Raw genomic sequence first — 27482 nt, forward strand, 5'->3', positions numbered from 1 at the left:
TTTGCAAGCCGATACATAATTATACCCACTAGCTAGCCAGTTCCCTCTTTGAACGGGCGGGAGCTCTCACTATCGCTGTCAAGGTCTGGATCATTTTATTCCAAGCTGCTATCATCATCATTACTGCAGTCAGTATATTTAATTTCTTTAACGTCATCATCTCCCACAATCAGGTCGGGAAAGTCATCTTGCTCAGCAGTATCCATGTTCTCGTTAAATTTTGAACAGTATCCCAAATTATTTAGCTGAAGAGCACTCATAAGTCTGCCTGGTTTTTCCATTCCCAATGCTTAACCCCATTACCCCATCACCCCATTACGCAGGTTATGTTCAAAGAATGAGCTTCACATAATGTCACCAACTCTGAAAGCCTTTGCTATTTTGGCTCCTGAACTTCTGGAGGCTACTAGAGATCACACGAAGAATATTGGCACTAGCATCAGCAAGTTTTAGTCTCTGGCAAACAGAATTGATATGCTCCAAAGTAAGCTTACTATCAATACTTATCGTTACGAAACGATATTTACTGTCTAGAAAACCAACCCTTTTCTCGAAGATCATTAGTATGGTGTCAAATTTTAACTTTCTGGAGTTTAGCTTTGAGCTACTTGTCCTTCCTTTGCTTTGTTGTAACTAGATGTATAGAGGGCTAAGGGACCAGTAATACCTCCGACAAATTTAGAAATTAGAGTCTTTATTTCTGACTTTTTAAATTTGAAACAGGAAGCTTCTCAATTCAAACCGTTAATTCGAAATAAACACGAATTATTACTAATTTCACCAGCAACATATTCTACAATTATGACAAAACAATAACACAACCCATCAACACGACTATCATGTCAAAGAAAAGAAGAAAAATGTTTCAGATATTTTCCAAAGAATGATTAAATTTCCAGCAAAATATACAGTAAAACCAAATATTTCAATAAAGGGAATAAATTTATTTGACACATACAGATAAGTCTTCAATTCTGTTTTTTTTTTTAAATGTATGATAATACTGCTTTAATGCAGGATTAATATTCACGGTGGCAAACCTTTTCTTCAGAACACGTAAAGGAACGTAACATACATCCAATAAAGGGCGCTAGATATACTATGATATTTTTTGGTACCAACAAAAGTAAATAAAAAACCGATTTAAGAAAAACTAACACAGCAAAAACGGTAAAAACGAAACAGAAACGGTACCAAAAAGCGATTATCTGTTTTCTATTTTTTTCCAGTTTATTAAAAAAAAAAAAAAAAAAAAAAAACTGTACCAACCCCTACTAAACAGTAGTTTTATGCACTGACAGATGGACAAGAAAGAGTTTATCTACAACAGAAAAAAAAAGTTTATCTCCCTACTTCTCTGCTAATATGAATCTTGTCAGAAGAACGAAAGAGTTTCAGAATGATCTAAAGAGCAAGCAACGCTTCACCAACCTAACAGGCTGCAATACACTACAAGCTAAAAGATGGTGATGCTTTAGCGGAAAAAACTAATATCAAACGTGCTGAGACTTTCTCTAATACTTTGATTGGAAAATAAAAAAGTTTATCTCCCTATTCCTCTGCTAATATGAATCTTGTCAGAAGAACGAAAGAGTTTCAGAATGATCTAAAGAACAAGCAACGCTTCACCAACCTAACAGGCTGCAATACACTACAAGCTAGTTAAGATGGTGATGCTTTAATGGCAAAAACTAACATCAAACGTGCTGAGACTTTCTCCAATACTTTGATTGGAAAAGATAAAAAAGTGTATCTCCCTACTTCTCTGCTAATATGAATCTTGTCAGAAGAACGAAAGAGTTTCAGAATGATCTAAAGAACAAGCAACGCTTCACCAACCTAACAGGCTGCAATACACTACAAGCTAGTTAAGATGGTGATGCTTTAGTGGCAAAAACTAATATCAAACGTGCTGAGACTTTCTCCAATACTTTGATTGGAAAAGAAAAAAAGTTTATCTCCCTACTTCTCTGCTAATATGAATCTTGTCAGAAGAACGAAAGAGTTTCAGAATCATCTAAAGAACAAGCAACGCTTCACCCACCTAACAGGCTGCAAGACACTACAAGCTAGTTAAGATGGTGATGCTTTAGCGGCAAAAACTAATATCAAACGTGCTGAGACTTTCTCAAATACTTTGATTGGAAAAGAAAAAAAGTTTATCTCCCTACTTCTCTGCTAATATGAATCTTGTCAGAAGAACGAAAGAGTTTCAGAATGATCTGAAGAACAAGCAACGCTTCACCAACCTAAAAGGCTGCACTACACTACAAGCTAGTTAAGATGGTGATGCTTTAGCGGTAAAAACTAATATCAAACGTGCTGAGACTTTCTCCAATACTTTGATTGGAAAATGAAAAAGTTTGTCTCCCTATTTCTCTGCTAATATGAATCTTGTCACAAGAACGAAAGAGTTTCAGAATGATCTAAAGAACAAGCAACGCTTCACCAACCTAACAGGGTGCAAGACACTACAAGCTAGTTAAGATGGTGATGCTTTAGCGGCAAAAACTAATATCAAACGTGCTGAGACTTTCTCAAATACTTTGATTGGAAAAGAAAAAAAGTTTATCTCCCTAATTCTCTGCTAATATGAATCTTGTCAGAAGAACGAAAGAGTTTCAGAATGATCTAAAGAACAAGCAACGCTTCACCAACCTAACAGGCTGCAAGACACTACAAGCTAGTTAAGATGGTGATGCTTTAGCGACAAAAACTAATATCAAACGTGCTGAGACTTACTCCAATACTTTGATTGGAAAAGAAAAAAAGTTTATCTCCCTATTTCTCTGCTAATATGAATCTTGTCAGAAGAACGAAATAGTTTCAGAATGATCTAAAAAACAAGCAACGCTTCACCAACCTAAAAGGCTGCAATACACTACAAGCTAGTTAAGACGATGATGCTTTAGTGGCAAAAACTAATATCAAACGTGCTGAGACTTTTTCCAATACTTTGATTGGAAAAGAAAAAAAGTGTATCTCCCTAATTCTCTGCTAATATGAATCTTGTCAGAAGAACGAAAGCGTTTCAGAATGATCTAAAGAACAAGCAACGCTTCACCAACCTAACAGGCTGCAATACACTACAAGCTAGTTAAGATGGTGATGCATTAGCGGCAAAAACTAATATCAAACGTGCTGAGACTTTCTCCAATACTTTGATTGGAAAAGAAAAAAAGTTTATCTCCCTACTTCTCTGCTAATATGAATCTTGTCAGAAGAACGAAAGAGTTTCAGAATGATCTAAAGAACAAGCAACGCTTCACCCAACTAACAGGCTGCAATACACTACAAGCTAGTTAAGATGGTGATGCTTTAGTTGCAAAAACTAACATCAAACTTGCTAAGACTTTCTCCAATACTTTGATTGGAAAAGAAAAAAAGTTTATCTCCCTACTTCTCTGCTAATATGAATCTTGTCAGAAGAACGAAAGAGTTTCAGAATGATCTAAAGAACAAGCAATGCTTCACCAACCTAACAGGCTGCAATACACTATAAGCTAGTTAAGATGGTTATGCTTTAGCGGCAAAAACTAATATCAAACGTGCTGAGACTTTCTCCAATGCTTTGATTGGAAAAGAAAAAAAGTTTATCTCCCTATTTCTCTGCTAACATGAATCTTGTCAGAAGAACGAAAGAGTTTCAGAATGATCTAAAGAACAAGCAACGCTTCACCAACCTAACAGGCTGCAATACACTACAAGCTAGTTAAGATGGTGATGCTTTAGCGGCAAAAACTAATATCAAACGTGCTGAGACTTTCTCCAATACTTTGATTGGAAAAGAAAAAAAGTTTATCTCCCTATTTCTCTGCTAATATGAATCTTGTCAGAAGAACGAAAGAGTTTCAGAATTATCTAAAGAACAAGCAACGCTTCACCAACCTAACAGGCTGCAATACACTACAAGCTAGTTAAGATGGTGATGCTTTAGCGGCAAAAACTAATATCAAACGTGCTGAGACTTTCTCCAATACTTTGATAGAAAAAGAAAAAAGTTTATCTCCCTATTTCTCTGCTAATATGAATCTTGTCAGAAGAACAAAAGAGTTTCAGAATGATCTAAAGAACAAGCAACGCTTCACCAACCTAACAGGCTGCAAGACACTACAAGCTAAAAGATGGTGATGCTTTAGCGGCAAAAACTAATATCAAACGTCCTGAGACTTTCTCTAATACTTTGATTGGAAAAGAAAAAAAGTTTATCTCCCTATTTCTCTGCTAATATGAATCTTTTCAGAAGAACGAAAGAGTTTCAGAATGATCTAAAGAACAAGCAACGCTTCAGCAACCTAACAGGCTGCAATACACTACAAGCTAATTAAGATGGTGATGCTTTAGTGGCAAAAACTAACATCAAACGTGCTGAGACTTTCTCCAATACTTTGATTGGAAAAGATAAAAAAGTGTATCTCCCTACTTCTCTGCTAATATGAATCTTGTCAGAAGAACAAAAGAGTTTCAGAATGATCTAAAGAACAAGCAACGCTTCACCAACCTAACAGGCTGCAATACACTACAAGCTAGTTAAGATGGTGATGCTTTAGTGGCAAAAACTAATATCAAACGTGGTGAGACTTTCTCCAATACTTTGATTGGAAAAGAAAAAAAGTTTATCTCCCTACTTCTCTGCTAATATGAATCTTGTCAGAAGAACGAAAGAGTTTCAGAATGATCTAAAGAACAAGCAACGCTTCACCCAACTAACAGGCTGCAATACACTACAAGCTAGTTAAGATGGTGATGCTTTAGTTGCAAAAACTAACATCAAACTTGCTAAGACTTTCTCCAATACTTTGATTGGAAAAGAAAAAAAGTTTATCTCCCTACTTCTCTGCTAATATGAATCTTGTCAGAAGAACGAAAGAGTTTCAGAATGATCTAAAGAACAAGCAACGCTTCACCAACCTAACAGGCTGCAAGACACTACAAGCTAGTTAAGATGGTGATGCTTTAGCGGCAAAAACTAATATCAAACGTGCTGAGACTTACTCCAATACTTTGATTGGAAAAGAAAAAAAGTTTATCTCCCTATTTCTCTGCTAATATGAATCTTGTCAGAAGAACGAAGAGTTTCAGAATGATCTAAAGAACAAGCAACGCTTCACCGACCTAAAAGGCTGCAATAAACTACAAGCTAGTTAAGATGGTGATGCTTTAGCGGTAAAAACTAATATCAAACGTGCTGAGACTTTCTCCAATACTTTGATTGGAAAAGAAAAAAGTTTGTCTCCCTATTTCTCTGCTAAAATGAATCTTGTCACAAGAACGAAAGAGTTTCAGAATGATCTAAAGAACAAGCAACGCTTCACCAACCTAACAGGCTGCAAGACACTACAAGCTAGTTAAGATGGTGATGCTTTAGCGGCAAAAACTAATATCAAACGTGCTGAGACTTTCTCCAATACTTTGATTGGAAAAGAAAAAAAGTTTATCTCCCTACTTCTCTGCTAATATGAATCTTGTCAGAAGAACGAAAGAGTTTCAGAATGATCTAAAGAACAAGCAACGCTTCACCAACCTAACAGGCTGCAATATACTACAAGCTAGTTAAGATGGTGATGCTTTAGTGGCAAAAACTAATATCAAATGTGCTGAGACTTTCTCCAATACTTTGATTGGAAAAGAAAAAAAGTTTATCTCCCTATTTATCTGCTAATATGAATCTTGTCAGAAGAACGAAAGAGTTTCAGAATGATCTAAAGAACAAGCAACGCTTCACCAACCTAAAAGGCTGCAATACACTACAAGCTAGTTAAGATGGTGATGCTTTAGTTGCAAAAACTAACATCAAACGTGGTGAGACTTTCTCCAATACTTTGATTGGAAAAGAAGAAAAGTTTATCTCCCTACTTCTCTGCTAATATGAATCTTGACAGAAGAACGAAAGAGTTTCAGAATGATCTAAAGAACAAGCAACGCTTCACCCAAATAACAGGCAGCAATACACTACAAGCTAGTTAAGATGGTGATGCTTTAGTTGCAAAAACTAACATCAAACGTGCTGAGACTTTCTCCAATACTTTGATTGGAAAAGAAAAAAAGTTTATCTCCCTACTTCTCTGCTAATAGGAATCTTGTCAGAAGAACGAAAGAGTTTCAGAATGATCTAAAGAACAAGCAACGCTTCACCAACCTAACAGGCTGCAAGACACTACAAGCTAGTTAAGATGGTGATGCTTTAGCGGCAAAAACTAATATCAAACGTGCTGAGACTTTCTCCAATACTTTGATTGGAAAAGATAAAAAGTTTATCTCCCTACTTCTCTGCTAATATGAATCTTGTCAGAAGAACGAAAGAGTTTCAGAATGATCAAAAGAACAAGCAACGCTTCACCAACCTAACAGGCTGTAAGACACTACAAGCTAGTTAAGACCTAAAAGGCTGCAATACACTACAAGCTAGTTAAGATGGTGATGCTTTAGTTGCAAAAACTAATATCAAACGTGCTGAGACTTTCTCCAATACTTTGATTGGAAAAGAAAAAAAGTTTATCTCCCTACTTCTCTGCTAATAGGAATCTTGTCAGAAGAACAAAATAGTTTCAGAATGATCAAAAGAACAAGCAACGCTTCACCAACCTAACAGGCTGTAATACACTACAAGCTAGTTAAAATGGTGATGCTTTAGCGACAAAAACTAACATCAAACACGCTGAGATATTTTTTTGTAAGTTCGACCTATCATGCCAAAAACCAAATAACTCACATAATCAACAATTAAAAATCATCCGTATACCCTTTAAACTCTGACTTTTCAATCCAACCATTTTTTTTTACTAAATAAAAACTACAGAGGAAACTAGGCCACTTTTTCCCGAACTTCCCAATAGTCAAAATCTTAAATTAGTAGAACCATGATTTTTAGTGGGTTTTCCCTAAGTCTTACATTGAAACTCAATATTTTTTTTTTTTTTTTAAACCAAACATCAACTGTTCTGAGCCAAGCTATTGATCAAACGAATATTGACATAGGAAGGCATTTGCCCATTCCCATATTAGTCCCCCCCCAAAAAAAAGAAGAAAATCCCCTTTTTGTTAATTTTTTTTTTAAATTGCATTTTTTGTCTTTATATTGAAGGAAACTGGAAAAAACAGCCAAATTTCTCCTCCCCCCTAGACCATGAAAAATACATTTGAACTCTCACCTACATTTTCACGAATGGACGCCACACTACAAGAGACTGTCACATTTTAAAATTAAGTAGCCTTTAGTGACAACTTCAGTTTGTGTTTGAGGGGCTCCTCATTCTATCAAATTGTATGTATTCTTTATAAGAAAAAAAGGTGGAAACATCAAACTGCGTATATATTCTTTATAAAAGGTTGATATATTTCCAAATAAACAGTGTCTCATGACGACATATAAAGAAAAAACAACGAAGAATTCCATCCCCCTGTTATCGAATATTATCGATATATCCTTCAAACAATGAATTTTTTTCTTTGCTAAACAAAAATAATGGAAAAAAACTCCTTTTTCCATAAACTTCTAATAAATTAGAGTAGCCTAATTCGATTTTAGCATCAGTCTGGTGGTGAGTGCGTACTTAAATCTGCACTAAGTGCTGTAAAGACTTTGTCTACAATTTTTAGGGCTTAATGTTAAGAGTTCCTCAAGGAAGGGCAGGCGAGGGAACCAACAAAGAGTCTTCAACAGAAAGTATCTTCTGTTTATTTACGACGTTTTGTCATGAACATTTGATTATCATAAAAACCTTTATTTTTGTAAAAAAAAAAAATCTTGGTAGATTAAAGCTGATTTTTCACCTAATACGCATAAGTACAAAAATTTCATTTACACCAATTTTCCTCGCAATTGCTTAGATGACAACAGGATTTTTTTTTTTACAGAAATAAAGATGGTGTCAAAAGATGGGCTCATTAGAATGGTAATAAAAAAAATTGTGTACCTATTTCAAGTAACAAGAGATCGCACCCTAGCTATTTGCTAATCTCTACTGGATAACATAATTTCGACCCAACTACTACTACTACTACCAGCTCATCGCAGCACCGAGCCACAAGACCAGCACAGCCACGCACACTCCTCCTCTATCCTATTCTATCAAAGCCCCCCTCTTTGCATCCTCCCAAGAAGGTCCCATTGCCCTTAAATCTTTCCTTACGACATCCTTCCACCCCAACCTCCGAAGACCAGCTTTCTGATTAGACGTAGACGGTTGGCCGAAAAAAGCAATCTGGCAATCTGTCATCCTTCATCCGCAAAGAATGTGCCCTATCCATATCAACTTTTCTCTCATTATAGCCCTAGAAATTGGGATTGAACAACACTTTTCGTACAGCCTACTTTTTGAAATACGGTCAGTCAGGCGGGTACCCAAAACCATCCGTAGGCAATTTGTCTGGAAAACATATAGCAAATCTTCCTCCATTTTTCGGAGCACCCATGCTTTAGAACCATATTTCATGACTGTTATCACTGTAGCTTTCAATATTCTATTCTTGGTTCGCAGACTTATCTTCCTATTCTTCCAAACTTTTTTTCTACTGTGAAAAGAACACCCTGAGCCTTGGTTATTCTACTTTTAACATCTTTGCTGCTCCCACCGTCTTTACTAATAATACTACCAGGGTAAGTGAAGCTGTTCACTTGATCGATCATTTCGCTGCCCAACGTCAACTTTTCATCTTCACTTAATCCTAGTCTCAGCGACTTAGACTTCTTAACATTTAATTTTCAAACCGATTCTAGCACCAAAACCTCTAGAAATTCATTTATTTTTTTCACACTATCATCTAGGATGCTTAAATCATCAGCATAAACAAAATCCAGGAAAGGTTCTGTTCCCCATTGGATTCGTGTTCTCCCGTTGCCTTTCCTATTCTCCTTAAGACAAAGTTCATCAAATGACCATATAAATAGGGATAGAACACAACCCTGCTTAACTCCTGATTTAATACGACACCAGCTACTAACCTTATTTCTTGTTAGTTGTTCTAACTACAACAGCGCTATTCTCGTGAATATAATTAATCACTTTAATGTATTTGTATGGTATAACATACAAGGATAAGACCTTCGCTAAAGCTCTTTTATCAACAGAATCGAACGCTTGCTCATAATCTATAAAACTGAGGACTAATGGTGTTCGACAACTAGGGCACTTCTGAATTATTAACCTAAGAGGGAAAAGTTCGGTCAACACATCCACTAAACTTCCTAAAACCGCACTGTTCTTCTCTTAAAACTTTGTCTACAGCATCTCTCAGTCTAAAAAGTATTATCATTCATCTTATTTTGATATAATCTATGACTCAGATAATTCTTGTATAAGCTACTTCTCCTCTTTATTAAACATAAACCATTTTCACTAATATTCCTAGCTGCGTTTCTAACTTTCTTCCCTGAGCTGAGACCCCATCAGCAATTTCACAAATTTGTTTCCTAAAATTATTCCATCCATCTTCCAAATTGTCAAATCTTAAACTCTCCAATTTAGTATTCAACTGTTCCTGGGATGTTTCTCTAGAATTCAAATCCTGGGGTCTACGAACATCATAACTTCCCGGGAGGTAGTTACCCTTCCGAAATTTCAGCTTTAAATTAACCCTAGACACTACCAGATGGTGATCTTTACTTTTAGCATCAATAACAGCACTTCTATATACCCTAGCATCTTTTACTGATCCTGCCAGTCTTCGGTCTGCAATAAGATAATCAATTAGGTTAGATGTCTTACATCAGGTGAATACCGGCTAACTCATGGGCCATTTATGACCAAATACTGTATTGGTTATAACTAGACTATTATGCTCACAAAATCGCTGCAGTCTGTAGCCATTACTTTTTCTTTTCCTTCATCAAATTTACCTAGGCTAGAATAGCATCTATCCTTCTTTCCACCGACCTAATCAGAAGACCAGCTTTCTGATTAGACGTAGACGGTTGGCCGAAAAAAGCAATCTGGCAATCTGTCATCCTTCATCCGCAGAATGTGCCCTATCCATATCAACCTTTCTCTCATTATAGCCCTAGAAATTGGGATTGAACAACACTTTTCGTACAGCCTACTTTTTGAAATACGGTCAGTCAGGCGGGTACCCAAAACCATCCATAGGCAATTAGTCTGGAAAACATATAGCAAATCTTCCTCCATTTTTTGGAGCACCCATGCTTTAGAACCACATTTCATGACTGTTATCACTGTAGCTTTCAATATTCTATTCTTGGTTCGCAGACTTATCTTCTTATTCTTCCAAACTTTTTTTCTACTGTGAAAAGAACACCCTGAGCCTTGGTTATTCTACTTTTAACATCTTTGCTGCTCCCACCGTCTTTACTAATAAAACTACCAGGGTAAGTGAAGCTGTTCACTTGATCAATCATTTCGCTGCCCAACGTCACCTTTTCGTCTTCACTTAATCTTAATCTCAGCGACTTAGACTTCTTAACATTTAATTTTAAAACCGATTCTAGCACCAAAACCTCTAGAAATTCATTTATTTTTTTCTCACTATCATCTAGAATGCTTAAATCATCAGCATAATCAAAATCCAGGAAAGATTCTGTTCCCCATTGGATTTGTGTTCTCCCGTTGCCTTTCCTATTCTCCTTAAGACAAAGTTCATCAAATGACCATATAAATAGGGATAGAACACAACCCTGCTTAACTCCTGATTTAATACGAGACCAGCTACTAACCTTGTTTCTTGTTAGTTGTTCTAACTACAACAGCGCTATTCTCGTGAATAGAATTAATCACTTTAATGTATTTGTCTGGTATACCATACAAGGATAAGACCTTCGCTAAAGCTCTTTTATCAACAGAATCGAACGCTTGCTCATAATCTATAAAACTGAGGACTAATGGTGTTCGACAACTAGGGCACTTCTGAATTATTAACCTAAGAGGGAAAAGTTCGGTCAACACATCCACTACACTTCCTAAAACCGCACTGTTCTTCTCTTAAAACTTTGTCTACAGCATCTCTCAGTCTAAAAAGTATTATCATTCATCTTATTTTGATATAATCTATGACTCAGATAATTTTTGTATAAGCTACTTCTCCTCTTTATTAAACATAAACCATTTTCACTAATATTCCTAGCTGCGTTTCTAACTTTCTTCCCTGAGCTGAGACCCCGTCAGCAATTTCACAAATTTGTTTCCTAAAATTATTCCATCCATCTTCCAAATTGTCAAATCTTAAACTCTCCAATTTAGTATTCAACTGTTCCTGGGATAATCAATTAGGTTAGATGTCTTATATTAGGTGAATACCGGCTAACTCATGGGCCATTTATGACCAAATACTGTATTGGTTATAACTAGACTATTATGCTCACAAAATCGCTGCAGTCTGTAGCCATTACTTTTTCTTTTCCTTCATCAAATTTACCTAGGCTAGAATACCATCTATCCTTCTTTCCACCGACCTAAGCGTTAAAATCTCGCAATATTATATTTCACCCTGTCTATTGGTTCCTGTAACTGTAAGTAAAATCCGTCTGAGTCACTACTATCTCCGTCAGTCGGTTCTACAGGAGCATATTCTATTGTGACTGATACCCTGTACTTTTTTGTCATAAAACGAGCGGTTATTACTCTATTATTAATACCTTTCCAGCCTAGACAAAACTTAGCAGCTTCCTTATTCATCATGAGCCCTACTCCCTGTCTATGTACCCCATCCTTCTTGCTTGAGTAAATAAATTCTATATCACCTAATTTCATGTTTCCTACCCCTGGGATGTGATTTTCTGAAACTCTTAATAAGTCCAGCTTGAAGCGTCTAAATTCTTCAGTCAGAATGTCAATAAGATAGTTATTTTTTAACGTCAAAACATTCCAAGTTGCAATTTCTTAAGGAGAAATTAAAGGAAAGTGGGAACATCCTGAGAGGGTCTAAAGAGGGAGGCTTTGTATAGATTGGGATGGAGGAGGAGCACCGTAGCTGTGATGGCTTGGTGCAGTAGTGCACCAGGATTTGTTGGGAACACTTGGAGCTGGCGAACATTATTTTTGCACTATTATTCATCATATTTGCTGGTAACAGCTGGAGCTTGCAACATTTTATTGAAATCAAAACTGCTTTAAGAAAAGACTGGTCAAAGATATTTCCCCTCGGCCCTTTTACATAGAATAACTTGTTTTTCAATTCTTTATGTCACTCTTTCCTTTCATTTAAAAGCAAATATTTTCCGCTAACTCTAAAAAAGAACTATTCACAGAATATACAAGAAAATAAACAATGTTTGGTGGAAGAGGAGATTTAAACATAAAGGACACATGATCCTGTTTCAAGCTTCAATTGAGCTAGCTCCCTTTGTTACACGCTGGTTCATGCGTGTAAATATAGATTTTATAGGCGATTACAATAAAATTGTAATATCTGTAAATGCTTCAAAAATTGATAAGATGCAAAAACTCGGTATAAATAAGGATACACTTTTGTTTGCCTAATACTGATTCATATGAAAATAAGATTTACCTGACAATGTGAGCTTTACAATAGTATTTTCTTCTCTTAAAAAAAGCTTTATGGCCTTACAGAGCTCTGTCCGACTTTCAGTTCGTGATGGAAAGTTAGTTATTTTTGCTTTACAGAATGTTGCGTCTACGTATATTGCCTGAAATTAGATACGATAAATCCCAGCACAACCACATTTAACCAGAACTCAATAAGATCTAAAAGTATTTTTTTTCAGGAGAAACGAATAGGCAGAAAAGAAAAACAATTTCCCAGAACATCAAAAGCAATATTAAGTTCCATCATAGCATATGCTTCCTCTGTCTAATAGAGTAAAAAGAGAAAGTTTCTGAAAAAATTAGTTTCGAGCTTTGAGAGATTAGAAGCTGAATATTTTCAAGGTTCTAATCGTGCGTAATGTGCATGTGCAAATGTGCATACATGCACAGATACTGCTGATTGCACATAAACACGGTACAGACCCTTCGATAGTTAGGGCTATACGCGACATGTATAGAAAGCTGAATGCTAAAGTAAAGGTCCCTGTTTTACCTGGTGTTGTAGATCTTACCCTGCCAATACCCATTAAAAAAGGTATTAGACAAGGAGCTCTGGCCTCCCCACCCCTGTTCAATAACAGTGTAATCGAACCCCAGCAAAAAGCTCTCACGACATGTATTTTTGAGAGAATGGACGTTTCATTAGTAAATTACGCAGATGACGTAATGAATGTAAGTAGAACACAAGCAGCGATTGAAGAAAACTTTCGTATATTGTCAGATGACTATAATCGTATCGGTCTCAATTTTAATCATAGTAAGAGTGAGATTCTAGTTTGTTGTCAAGATCCCGTTGCTGTATCTCTTGGTGTGCACGTCATACAAGACCAAGAACGTAATACGTACCTTGGAGTCCCAATTGGAAACAATCTCCGATCAACACGGGTCTTGCTTAAAGATTTTTTGCGAATAAAACTGGGGAGGCATATGGCCTGTTGGTAGCGCTTGCTACTTGCTAACCGTCACATCCTTGCTACTTTATATAATGTTTTGTAGTTCCCATTTACTTGCGCTTGCCCCATTTTGGTCTCTTTCCTCGCAGACAGATGTCAGCGATATAAAGAAGTGTTTTTACGAATATGCAAAATATCTATGGGCCAGTAATGCAACTCTGTCAACACGTTGCAGAGTAGCTAGTCCAATGCGTACAATAGAAAAGCAAAATGAGCGTTATATAACACGCCTGGGCAGTAATAGCACTTTGCTACGTGTTTTCCAATAGTTTTTTCATGTTATAAATGTTAAGTTTGATTTTGTTTCTAGAAGTATATTTTTTTTTCTTTTGTTTTGTTTTTTTCTCGTATTACTCCGTCAGTTTTGTATTTTTTTTTGCGATATGATGGGAATTAAACGTATACATACATACATACATACTAAGACGTTGCAAATGTCAGAAACAACCCTCACGACGATTGATTTATTTCAGTCAAAGAGCATGAAGAGGGTTGAGATCTGTGATGATTCGATTTCGTTAGCAGCGAGAGGTTATTCCAGCTGACTAAGCCGACTTGCTTTCCGCTCCAAATAGCCAAAAGAACCCTAAGCTGGTTCAGGCACCTGCTTCAAATGCCGTGGGCTCGCTGATGGTCCGATAGCCTGTCCGAGGTCCTCACGCAAACATCATACTTAGCTAAAAAAAAAACACTCTCCACGGACCAAAGGGGATCGAGGAGGCAGACATCACTTTCTACGCCGGGCATCACCTAGCAGGAGATAAAAGTCAAGCAAGCCAAGTCAAATTTCCACTATTGTAAAGATATTTTTGAAGGTTGGTATAAAAAGAGTCATGCAAATCACTTTTGGTTAAAACTGCAACTGTAAATCCGCAAAGTGGTTTTTACTGAGCAAGCAATTCATGAAGTGTTTAGCAGGTATTAAAAAATTAAGTAGCGATAAAAACAAGATTGACCATACTTAAAAGACCAAAATAGGTGATTTAATATTGGAAAGAGGTGAAAAAGAGAAAATAAAAAGAAAAGAAAGGACATTTTGGCTCAAAATCTAAGAGTTGGATGAGAATAAACAAAACAATGGGACAAATAAAGAAATAAGACACCATACAAAAGTAATGAAATAAGGCCAAAATAGTGTTATTTCTACAGCAGTATCTATATATATAAAAATAAATTGTCTGTCTGTTATGTCTGTTACACTTTGTCTGTTAATCGGCTTGCTTGAATAATCAAATATCTTTGAAAAGACAACAGTATTAAAAGAGATTGAATTTCTTAAAGAGTAAAAAACTGGGAACTTCAAAAATCTATCTATCTGTATATATAAAAATAAGTTGTCTGTGGGTTATGTCTGTTACACTTTGTCTGTTAATCGGCTTGCTTGAACAATCAAATATCTTTGAAAAGATATTTTTATATCTTATTTTGAAAAGAATATATAAAAATAAGTTGTCTGTGGGTTATGTCTGTTATACTTTGTCTGTTAATCGGCTTGCTTGAATAATCAAATATCTTTGAAAAGACAACAGTATGAAAAGAGATTGAATTTCTTAAAGAGTAAAAAACTGGTAACTTCAAAAATCTATCCATCTATATATATAAAAATAAGTTGTCTGTGTGTGTGTGTGTGTGTCGAGTGACGTCATGTTTGTTGATTGACGAAATTACACACCGGGACATCGGGACACAAATGACGACCGGGACACCGGGACATCTATATATATAAAAATAAGTTGTCTGTGTGTCAGTGTGTCGAGTGACGTCATGTTTGTGTGTCGACTGACGTCATGTTTGTTTATTGACGAAATTACACACCGGGACATCGAGACACAAATGACGACCGGGACACCGGGACATAGGGAATATAAATAACGACCGGGACACTCAAAGAGAAAGCGACCGGGACACAAGGAATGTTCGATTAGCAATCACCATCAACAAAGCACCGGGACACAAATGACGACCGGGAAATAGGGAGTATAAAAGACGACCAGGACACTCAAAGAGAAATTACAGACCGGGACACCGGAACACAAATGACGACCGGGACAAAAATGACGACCGGGACACCGCGACACAGGGAATATAAATGACGACCGCGACACTCAAAGAGAAATTACAGACTGGGACACCGGGACACAAATGACGACCGGGACACAGGGAAACAACAACAACGGGGACGCCGGGGGGCACAGGGTGATATATAAATGATGACAGGGACACAAGGAATGTTCGATAAGCAATCACCATCAACAAAGCTCAAGGGTAATCATTAGAATGACGACCAGGACACTCAAAGAGAAATTACAGACCGGGACACCAGAACACAAATGACGACCGGGACAAAAATGACGACCGGGACACCGCGACACAGGGAATATAAATGACGACCGCGACACTCAAAGAGAAATTACAGACTGGGACACCGGGACACAAATGACGACCGGGACACAGGGAAACAACAACAACGGGGACGCCGGGGGGCACAGGGTGATATATAAATGACGACAGGGACACAGGGAATGTTCGATAAGCAATCACCATCAACAAAGCTCAAGGGTAATCATTAGAATGACGAACAGGACACTCAAAGAGAAATTACAGACCGGGACACCGGAACACAAATGACGACCGGGACAAAAATGACGACCGGGACACCACGACACAGGGAATATAAATGACGACCGCGACACTCAAAGAGAAATTACAGACTGGGACACCGGGACACAAATGACGACCGGGACACAGGGAAACAACAACAACGGGGACGCCGGGGGGCACAGGGGGATATATAAATGACGACAGGGACACAGGGAATGTTCGATTAGCAATCACCATCAACAAAGCTCAAGGGCAATCATTAGAATAATGAGGTAACAGGGACACAACTACAATGGCGCGTAACTAATATGGCGCGTAACGACTTGCGCGCGCGGGGGGGGGCTTGGGGGGGCGAAGCAGCGCCACCCCAACAGCTAGTAACATACAAAATTATCATTAAATGATAGTTTTTTTAGCTAGCTTCCTTTCTGATCAATACCAAATGGAGTTTATGCAACTCTTCTGTGACCCTTCCAATGTTTAGTCAAGCTAAGAGCATTTTTTGCATCAAAAATGTAATTTTTGTGTACCTGCGTAAAAAGAATTCGTTAATGATAATTGAGTTCAGGAATACACCCAAAACTTCTAGGTATAACACATAATGAAGATGGCGAAGTTACTTTGACATTTTGTTTCGTGTATGGGAAGAAACTAAAAGTATTTGAACCAAACCTTGAAAGTTTTGTATTCTCTTTCTTGAAATGGAAGATTTCCTTTTGTTCGGAAGCACTGAAATAAACGAGTTTCGCCAATGGGCATCCGGAAGTCACCAGTATAGAGTACATTGCCATTTGGCCCCTCAAAGAGAAACCTGAAAGAAAGACTAGTAATGGGCCAAAAAACTTTAACAAACCAAACCTTGCACGTTAAAAAAAACTGAAAAAACGCATCAAATGCGTTTTATCAACTTTTGTTACTTTTTTATAAGTCAGACAGGCATTTCACAGGGGGGGGGGAGGATACAAGCCCATAACCTCTACTCTGAATGTAGCCTGAATCAGCCATGCATGTCTTCCAGTCTATTTGTCCTTTATGCATTACTAAACAGTTCATCCGATCGCCAAGAAATCGTGAGAGATTTTTAATCACAGTCGCGAAGGATTTAGTTATAAAATCTCCCCAAGGCCATCTTAATTCTTTTTGCACTGACTGAAATAAGAGACCCTTCAACACAAATAATCGACAGTTATCATAGTTATTTCCGGTCACATTATTCACATTTTGACATCCAGTTAACGGGTTAGTTAATTATGAATTCTGTCATCTAAAACACATCCGGAATAACAAAATTTATATTTTCAGTGAACTTTCTTTTCTTCTTATGTTTATGAGGTCTGTGGATCAGTATGATGTCCATTCACCTCTTAGACATTACAGGAAAAACTTCACTGATTATTGAAAGCTTCTGGCAATATTCCTAGAAAAAAATCTGCCGGTTTACAACAAGCAACGTGTTGCTAGTAATAATGGCGTCTTTTCAGGATCGATATCATCAACCTATAAATAATAGCTTCTAATTCATGTGATAGGGAGCAATTGATTAGAGCATCAATAGCTAAGGGGATCTTTAATTGATGGCAGTAATTCCTCAGTCTCCTGGAATCATTATCTCCTGGGATGCAATCAAATAGCACATGTTGAGCGTTTTCCACCGTCTGACAGCATTTTCTACATAGTGGGGTGTGGTGGATTCCCCATTTAAAAAGGTCAGCGTTAAGTAAAATTGTTCCACTTTTTAACTTATAGTAGATCATATTAAAATCCTTAGACTTGAAAGGAGGGTACAAAATCGCTGGTAAGTAATATTTGTTCTAGCTCTAAAAACATCTCTGTAATTCTTTGTTCTCAAATTACTTGCCGGAGGGATCTCAGCAGCCTTATTTGCCAAATTATCTGCCATTTCATTATATTTGATTTCTTTATGACTAGGAATGTGAAGAAATGAAATACCACATCCCATCGAAAACAGATATCCAATCTTTTGGCGTATATTTTTCAGGTCATCATCATCAGCTTGATAATTTATCTTGTTGAGAAGATGAATTGATGAAAGGGAATCTGACAGGAGCAAGACATTTCTTGAAGAGGTCCCAAGCTCACTTAACGCATCTAATGCAAGTCGAACTGCAAATAATTCAGCCGAAAGTACTGATGAATTAATTGGAAGGGGGGCAAAAATATTCAGGTTTAGATCAGGGATACAGGCAGCTGCCCCAGCTTTAGAATCTTTAACAGAACCATCAGTGTAAACATGCATATAATTGGGAAAATGTGTATTCACATAATTCTTAAAAATTATCTCGACTTCCTTCGCTGAATAGCAGGATTTATTCTTTTTTAGCATACTCATGTGACACTCAATATGGGCCATCTCCCATGGTGGGGAATCCACAAAGGGAAAAGTATCCATCCTCTGAGAAGACCAGTCTGGAAACTCCTTTACAAAAAGATTCCAGGTAGATGATACCGAAATCATAGACGGTGTGTTATGAAAGACTTTCTGGTATACATAATGTTGATTACCATATGCTTGTATTCTGGTGAAATATCTTCTTCTCTGAAGTAAAGCTCTTTCTTCCCAAGAGGTGATCCCCGACAGGTTTCTCATTTTAATTATTGGTATGCTTATGAAATCCTATAGCAATACGGATTGCAGAATTTTGCAATGACTCCAACATGTTAAAAATCTGTGGCGAGCTATTAGCAAAAAACTGAATACCATATTCCATTTTTACCCTTATATGAACTTTATAAAAATCTATCATTGTTTTAGGTGATGAACCCTGTTTCGAATTAGCGAGTCGTTTAAGTAGGGTCAGTTTCTGGATTATATTCTTCTTGAGTGATTTGATGTGATCATGCCATCTTAATTTGGAATCAAAAACAATTCCCAATAACTTCACTGAAGATTCATAGTTTATAGTAGTTATTCACGACTATATTTGGTATGGTTGAATGTCTCTGTCTGGTACATAGGATTGCTTTGGTTTTGGAAGTGGAGATAGACAAATCTAATGCTTCTGAGAAGCAAGAGATTATGTGGATATCTTGTTGAAGATCTTTGACTAAATCAGAGACGTTTCTGCCTGATTTCCAGATTACTAGGTCATCTGCATAGAGCCCAAATGATGCATGTTTTAATTGAAACTCAGATACATACAGATTAAACAGTATAGGACTAAGGATGGCTCCCTGGGGTAAGCCTTCTTTAACAGGGTGCTTGTGGCTCCTACAATTACCAATTTGGACAACAAATGTTCTATTATTTAGAAAATCATAGATCAGGTTAACAATGCCAATAGGAAAGTCAAGATTCATTATTACCTCCAGCAATTTTTGGTGAATGACATTACCATAGACATCAGCCCAATCAAAAAGTATGGCGATGGTTGAATGCCTTTGGTTAAATGAGTTGGATACATCATTTTCAAGGCAAGCAACATTGTCCAGTGAGCAGTGCCCTTTTCTGAATCCTGTTTGTTCAGGGGGGTAGAGGTTGTTAACTCCTACAAACCATTCAACCCTATTTAAAATCAGTCGTTCCAGGATTTTTCCTAGTGTTGTTAACATTGAAATTGGCCTGTAGGATTTAATATTGTTTGAAGGCTGGCCAGGCTTAAGAATGGGATTGACTATAGCTATTTTCCAAGATCTAGGAATTTTGTGATGGGCCCATATATGATTGTAAATGTGCAAAAGTGCATATTTAAATAAATCTGGCGTTTTTGTAATCCAATTTATATGGATATCATCGTGTCCAGGAGTTGATTTTGGATTGCTAAGGCTGATGGCTTGCTTCATTTCTTCAAACAGGAAGGGCTTTTCAAGAGAAAGTTTATGTGAGCAGGATTTTGGCAGAACACAAAAGGGAGGTCGTCTTAGGGACTGTCTTACGATGTCTTTTTTATAATACTCTGCAAACAGTTCAGTTTTCTCTTTGTCACTAAGAATATATCTGTTATTAACACATATATCATATTTCCTATCATCAATAGGTTTATTGTAACCATTCAGTTGGCTGATATAATTGTGGACTTTTGTTAAGGCTGTTTGGGAGTCAATCTGGGAGCAAAACCTATCCCATGCTATCTTTTTGCATATTCTTTTGAGTGTTGCTATTGCATGTTTATACTCAAGATGTGCGGTAGGTGAGGGATGTTTCTGGAAATGCTTTCTGGCTTTTTTTCTAGTTTGTTTTGCTAATTCACAGTCATCATCCCACCATGTCTTAGGCAGCCTCTTAAGATTTAGCTTTTTCTTCTTACAATATTTTGGAATGGCAGCATCAGCAGCAGCAACTAACCATGATGATAATTTCTCAACTTTTTTATCTATATCTAGTAGGTTATATACCTCTGAGTAATCAAAAGATACAAGTAAATCTTGGAAAAGTGGCCAGTTTGCTTTTTTGGTATTATACTTGGGCTTGGGATTTGTGGACATAACTTGTGTGTTACTTAATGAAGCAAGAATGGCTATATGATCTGTTTGCAGTTCAGGGACCTTTGTAATATTAATCATTGCATAAAGATATGTGGGGCCAATCTGGAGATCAATTGTGGACAAACTATTAATACAAGAATCAAATCTGGTCTGGAAGTTATAAGGAGTAAACAAAGAGAGATTAGTATCATTTATCAGAAGTTGTTCTATACTTTTTCCAGCCTTACTTTCATAGGTAGTTACTTCCCATAATGGACTGTGAGCATTAAAATCACCAAGTATAAGAGTTTTTCCTCCAACTGTTTCTTTCTCAAGAATATTAAGGATATCTGTTTCACCTCGTGGGTTATAAAAGGATTTGATTTTTATATGTTTACCATTATTTAAGTTGATAGATACTCCAATCACATCTATTTCAAAATCGTAGCAAACTGTAGGCAAAGGGAAATGGATAATATTACTATCTATAAAAATTGCTACACCACCGCCTTTCCTGTTTGTACCCCTGTCTTTACGATAGCACTTATAACCAGGCAGGGTAATCTTTTTTAATCTATGTAGATTAGTTTCTTGGAGACACACAATATTAAAAATGTTCTGTGTTATGTAATCAGATAAGTCCACTAGTTTCTTTGTATTAATTGATGCACAATTCCACTAGAGTATCTTTAAGGGGACAGAAATATCATTAGTCATGTATTTCTGTGAGATAATGGAGAGCCTGACATTGGTTGAGAATACTGATAACCTCACTATCTGTTTCTTCAACAACAGATTTAGAAAAATAGTGTACAGCTATTTCTCTCAGAATAGTGGCCTTCAGATGTTTTGGTATATCTATTTGGGAAATAAAGGTGACTGAGATCAGGTACTGTATCAGCTTGGATAGAGCAATATGATCCTTGGCAGATATTGCAGAATTGGGCAGTACACTAGGCATGGGGGCATTGTTACTCTTTTGAGGCTTGGAGTCATTATTTTTAGATTTGTTACTTCTTCCTGAAGGGGTGAAATTTAAATCAGCCAGAAGAGATTTAGAGCTAGTCAATGGAGATGCAATACTACTTGTTGAGGATCTTTGCTGTGGTGTACTAATCATACTAGGGGCCCACTTCCATGGAAGAGTCTTAGTACTTTCCTTTAAAGTAGGAATGTTTTCCTTGAGAATACTGCTGTATGATTTTGCAACTATTCCCACTGGTAGGTTTTCTTTCCTGGCAATTTTCAAAACTTGATGCCTTTCCAAATATTTGGGGCATGCTCTTTTGTCAAATGAGTTGTGATCTCCTTTACAATTGGCACACTTAGGCTTAGAACTGCAGGATTGGTGTGAGTGCTCTTCAAGACAAATATTACATTGGGTCTTGGTGGACTTGCAGTTTTTAGAGACATGACCTAACTTCATGCATTTGGTGCACTGTATAGGCTTTTCTTGGTATAATCTAAATGGCTTTGGCTGGCCAAAGAGGAAAATTTTTTCTACCATTGTTGAGAGAGGTAAAATAAACAAGACACTTTTGCTCGGTACAAGTCCAGCTTCATTTGGCCTACCCAGTCGGAAGGCCTCTAGCACTGGTATTTCTTCACCTTTGGAGTTCATTAGACCTTCTTTAAGATCTAATAGTAGGATTTCAAGGGGAACATCGTAAATAAAAAATTTTTGTTGTTGTCCTGTTTGTAATGTTGATTTTAAACTAGCTGTGACATATATGTTATTGATGCAGCTGATTTCTAGGGCTTTTTTGGTGTCTTTACCATCCAGTAACAAAACATCTAGGACTCCATGGTGCATCCTGATCTTTAAAATTTCTTTAGTTGTGAACATCTCTGATTTGTTAGTTGGGGTGAAATGCACAAGAGGTTTGGGTAGAGGGGATCTTGTAGCTTGTTTCAGGTTGATTCTCAGTCCTTCTGGCTTAGGGGTAATTTCAGGAGGGGTATTGGAGATTTTCTTTCTCTTTCTGCTTTCAACTAGCTGAAAATCATCATTGGAGTCTGATTGACAACTAGTACAAGGTGAAACATCTTCAACAGCTAAAATCGTGGCTGTACTATCATCATGACTGGCTTCATCATCATCAGAGGGATGTACATCCCACCAGGGCTGGCCCCCTTCCAGAAGGGGGCCTGGATTAACTGTTGTGGAAAGCGTGACATTTTGGAAAGAAAAGGATGTTCGTGTTGAACAATACAGTGTATTGTCGTGTTTTTTAATTTTCCCAAATGAAAGGGATTTGTATGGGAAATTTTCCGGGAGAAAATTTTCGCCAAAGCGAGGGGGGATTTTTCGGGGGAAGAATTGTACGCAGGGGGATTTTTTGGCAAACTTTCTTCCAAATACTTTTAAATTTAGAAATGCAATCGTTGTCGCAGTTCTATTCTCGGGGGAATCTTCCACAGGGGAAATTTTTCTTTGAGGGGGAATCTTTTACAAGGCTAAATTTTCTTGGAGGGGGAATTTTCAGTAGGGTCGGAGATTTTCGTGATTTTTATTTCGTTTAAGATCGCAGGAACGCACGACGGGGAAGCTAGTATATGTATGTAAATATAAGGCAAAGGACAACTTTTTTCAGTCTGAGATTGAATATTGTGGAAAGCATGACATTTGAAGAAAAACGAATGTCGATGTTCGGCTTTTTTTTTGTGTGTTTCAATTTTCAAATACTTCAAAATTTTAAAAATACGGCTGTTATTGATCCATTGGGATTATTTTTCTTAGAGAGGGAGTTTTCCATGAGGGGGAACTTTCCTTATAGAGGGAATTTTACTTATATTTTCCTTCTTTTAAGGCTGCAGCAACCTGCAGCCGCCCGAGGCCAACAGAGCTGCGCACACTTCTCTTCCATCCCAATCTATTTAAAGTTTCCCTCTTTACACCCTCCCAGAAAGTTCCCATTTCCTTCAAATCTTTCCTTGTGACATCTTCCCACCCAAACCGAGAACAACCTGCTCTCTGTTGGCTGACGGAGCCCTAGATGGTTGGCCGAAAAAGGCAATCATTGCCAATCTATCAATCTTCTTCCGCAGAACGTGCTTTTCTCTCCTTATAGCCCTAAAAAGCAGGATTGACCCACACTTTTTGTACAGCCTACTGTTTGAAATATAATCAGTCAGTTGGATACCCAATTCAATCCGTATTCAAATTCTCTGGGAAAATCGAGCAAATCTTTCTCCGTTTTTTGGAGCGTCCTTGGTTCAGAGCCATATTTTACCACTGTCATTACTGTAGCTTCAAATATTCAAATCTTGGTTCTCGGATTTATCTTCAGATTCTTCCAAGCATTCTTCAACTGTGAAAAAAGACCCTGAGCCTTGGCTATTCTGCTTTTAACGTTTTCACTGCTCCCATCGTCTTTACTAATAATACTACCGAGGTAAGTTAAGCCGTCCACTTGATCGATCTTTACGTTATTCAACTTCGCCTTTTTATCTTCACTTATTCCAAGCCTTAGTAACTTAATCTTCTTAACATAAATTTTCAAGCTGTTCTAGCACATTGAACTCGCAAAACCTCTTAAAGTTTGTTCTCCTCATTCCCTAATGAGTTTCTTTTGATTTTAATAGAGGTTTTGATACTGTGGATCTTAGTATTTTATTGCGAAGATGGGGAAGCATAGGTATGAGAGGATCATGTTTAAAATGGTTTGAAAGTTATTTGAATGATGATATCGCTTCTGCCCTGTTTCTTGTAACTTGTGGGGTCTCAAAAGGTTCAGTGCTTGGTCCATTCCTGTATTCGGTACACGTTGATACGACAGGATTCTACCTCCCAGATTCGTGTCTGACCTCGTTTGCTTTGACACTGCTTTAACATCATTAGTCAGCGTTTACATAGTTTGACTTTGAACTCCAGTCGTGTTTTAGAAAAGTTTCATGTTTTTAGTAGTTTGAGCTTGCTATCTGGTAATAGTACGAAGACTAATTTTACTTTATATTAAAGTGTAGGTAAGTCCCGGGACATTAAAGACAAATTCTTGTTTGCAAATGAGCCACTTAATCCAATGCACGAAACGCAATACTTTGGTTTCTGCCTAGATTACAATCTTTCTTTGAAACAACATAGTGATAGTGTTGGAACGAAGATCACAACTTGGAGCAATTCGATATTTTTAGAATTTTCAACACCCACAAATTCTATTACTTTTATATAACGCTTTGGTCCACCCTTATACTTCATACGGATGTTTGCTGTGGTCCAGCAGCTCTTGCTCGAATTTTAAAAGAGTTCAAATTCTTCGGAACAAAGTGATACGGTTGGAGAATACTTGGAAAAGGTCAGTGACACAAACCCAAAACACCCAAAGGAGTTTAACAGACCCAAAGTGTTTAATGTTTGGCAGCTTCGAGATTATCCAGCAGCAGCATTCTCGTATCAGTCTTTATAATTTATAATTGTGTCAGTCCTAAAATATTTTATTGTTTTTATAGAGAAAATAAATCACTTCATACAGTACCCACAATAGCACAGGTTTTCATGACTACCTTAGTCCTCATTTTGTTTTGTGCTCACTGATATATCTAACCAGTGAAACCTCACAGTTTATTTACTCGGAAGGGCCCTTGGGGAAATATATGATTAGTAGTAACATTCACACACATAACCAAATTAAGTGAACTAAATTAAGCTCTATAATATATCACAAAAAAGGTTCACAAATGGTCTGAAATTTATCAACTTTCAAGGCTTCGTAAAAATTACTTAGATAGAAGAGAAGGGCCAAGTCCCCCTTCCTCCAGAATCTTATATTGGCAGAAGCACTGATATTCGACCAGTAATGCTAGCGAACAAGGAGGATCATAGCTCACATGTTTTCCTAAAATAAAAACCCTATGCAAATACAATGAGAATCCCCTTAATAAGAAAGAAAAAGCAACTACAACTAATGACTCCAATCAATTCAAAGCTTCAGTCTTTACTCTCCCCCTCATCTAGTTCCTATTTACTTCCTTTCTAATCACTTCTTCCCACGCCATTCTAGAACATTCGGTTATCTGTTTGGCACTGGATGGATTGCCCCCCCCCCCCAGAAAAAAATAAATTAGTAATCTATTATCATAAATTCGTAAAACCTGACATAAAACGGTTTTTTTTTCATTATAGCCTTAGAAAGTGAGGTTGAGTCAATCTTTTCTAAGGTTTATTCTTTGATATATGATCTATCAAACGATTACATAAAAGATCCTTAGCAAAGTAAGTGAAAAATATCTGGCCTATCTTTTTCAACCTTTCAACACATCCACGTTTCAGGGTCAGACTTGATCAATGTCATCATTGTGGCTTTTAATTCAATTTCAAACAGTGCAGTATCCTTAACAACAAATTTCAACCTTATTCCTGCGCCCTGAAACTTCCAAACTTCCCAAGAGTAATTTGCTTGCTAATATGTTTATCCAGAAAACTAGAATCATCAGCATAGTCAAAGTATAGAGCAATTTTGCCTTCCCATTTGCTATAATGATTTATAGCCTATGATGCACTCTTTAGGACAAAGTCCATCAAAATTGTCCAAAGCAGGCAATACATGGATTAGAGACAACCTTGTTTAACTCCTAAGGCTATTACAAGACAAAGCAGAATTACAATTGAATGAAGGAACGTGTTAGTTTAGCATATATTAGTCTGTGATCGATATACGGGAAGGAGGGGGGGGGGGGTAATTTTCAGTATCTACAACACTTGCAAAATTACACAAGATGACAAATGACTTTAAACAAATAAAGAAAAATGCATGGAACAAGAAACAGTGAAAAATCAAATTGAATTACTAACAAAAATGTGACTTAAAACTAAAGCATAACACAATAATTATGCTATTGAGTAATTTAAATATCTGAGAAACTATAGTTGAATAAAGAACGTGTTATTTTAGCGTCTGTAAAGCATAAACAGGAATGAAGAATTGAATTCGTGACATAATTTCTCAATTTAACTGAAATTGCTGATTTGTCACCCTAGGACTTGAAACTAAATTTGTCAATTTGATCAGTTATTGGCACCTTTGTCACATTGGGCTCCCCAAGATTTTGCTCATTGTTGCCCTTGTCATATTGCCCTCCCCTAATGATTTTGCTCTAGATCCGCCCCTCGACAGGTTAGGTTAGATTTCGTTAGGTTGGATTAGGTTAGCTTAAGGTTTTTAACTCATTTCTGACATTTGTAACCAAATTTAACGTAATCTTACGTAATATATCCTAAACTAACATAATCTAACCTAACCTAACTTTAACTTTTACCATCATAGCTTGCATAAGACTGTAAAAGCCGACTTGAAAAGATAATTTAACCCAAGCAGAGAAAAAGGAATTTTCGGGTATTAACTGTTGAATGTCAAATTTAACTAGATTTTGGACATTCCCGGTAACATGGGAATGCATTTGGTATATATATATATATATATATATATATATATATATATATATATATATATATATATATATATATATATATATATATATATATATATATATATATATATATATATATATATATATATATATATATATATATATATATATATATATATATGTTTGTTGTAACGTGAAATCTACAAAACATTTGGTGATTCAAATCTTATTTATTGTAACAACTTAACTATTGTTACACTTTGAATTGCACAAATTGCCTTTGTTTTTACAATTGCATTTGCTTGCTGCAGCTGCTTCTTTCAGTGAAATTTCGTGAGAGTCAATCTCATCCATAGAAAGTAACTTTTCTTTACAAATTACGACCTGATTAAGTGTGTAATGCTGCTTGAGAGTACCATTTTCATTTGCAAGTTTATAGAAGTCGGATTCATCTATTCCAACAACAATTGCTAAAACATTTTGGTTACTTAATTAGATACAAAGATTGGGTTTTGAGAACTGGGGTTTTTTCCTCTCTTTAAGACATTCACCAGAGCATATCCGTGATTGTCAACACACACTGATGATGGTTCGAGTGCACAAGAATATAATAAATATTTGATCTTTCACTGACATATTTGGT

At 36.7% G+C, this 27482-nt stretch overlaps 1 protein-coding gene across 1 annotated transcript in view; it reads right to left on the reverse strand.

The window, feature by feature from the left end:
* LOC136040832 (uncharacterized) overlaps positions 1–27482 on the reverse strand; it is an 80598-nt gene that overhangs the window by 37712 nt on the left and 15404 nt on the right. The window contains exons 3-4 of the mRNA XM_065725168.1: positions 16724–16862; positions 12460–12598 (exon numbers count right to left, since the gene is read on the reverse strand). Coding sequence (XP_065581240.1) covers positions 12460–12598; positions 16724–16862 — 278 coding nt within the window. The remainder of the gene's footprint in view (positions 1–12459; positions 12599–16723; positions 16863–27482) is intronic.

The sequence above is a fragment of the Artemia franciscana genome, chromosome 21 (genome assembly GCF_032884065.1).
Source record: "Artemia franciscana chromosome 21, ASM3288406v1, whole genome shotgun sequence".
Classification (NCBI taxonomy): Eukaryota; Metazoa; Arthropoda; class Branchiopoda; order Anostraca; family Artemiidae; genus Artemia; species Artemia franciscana.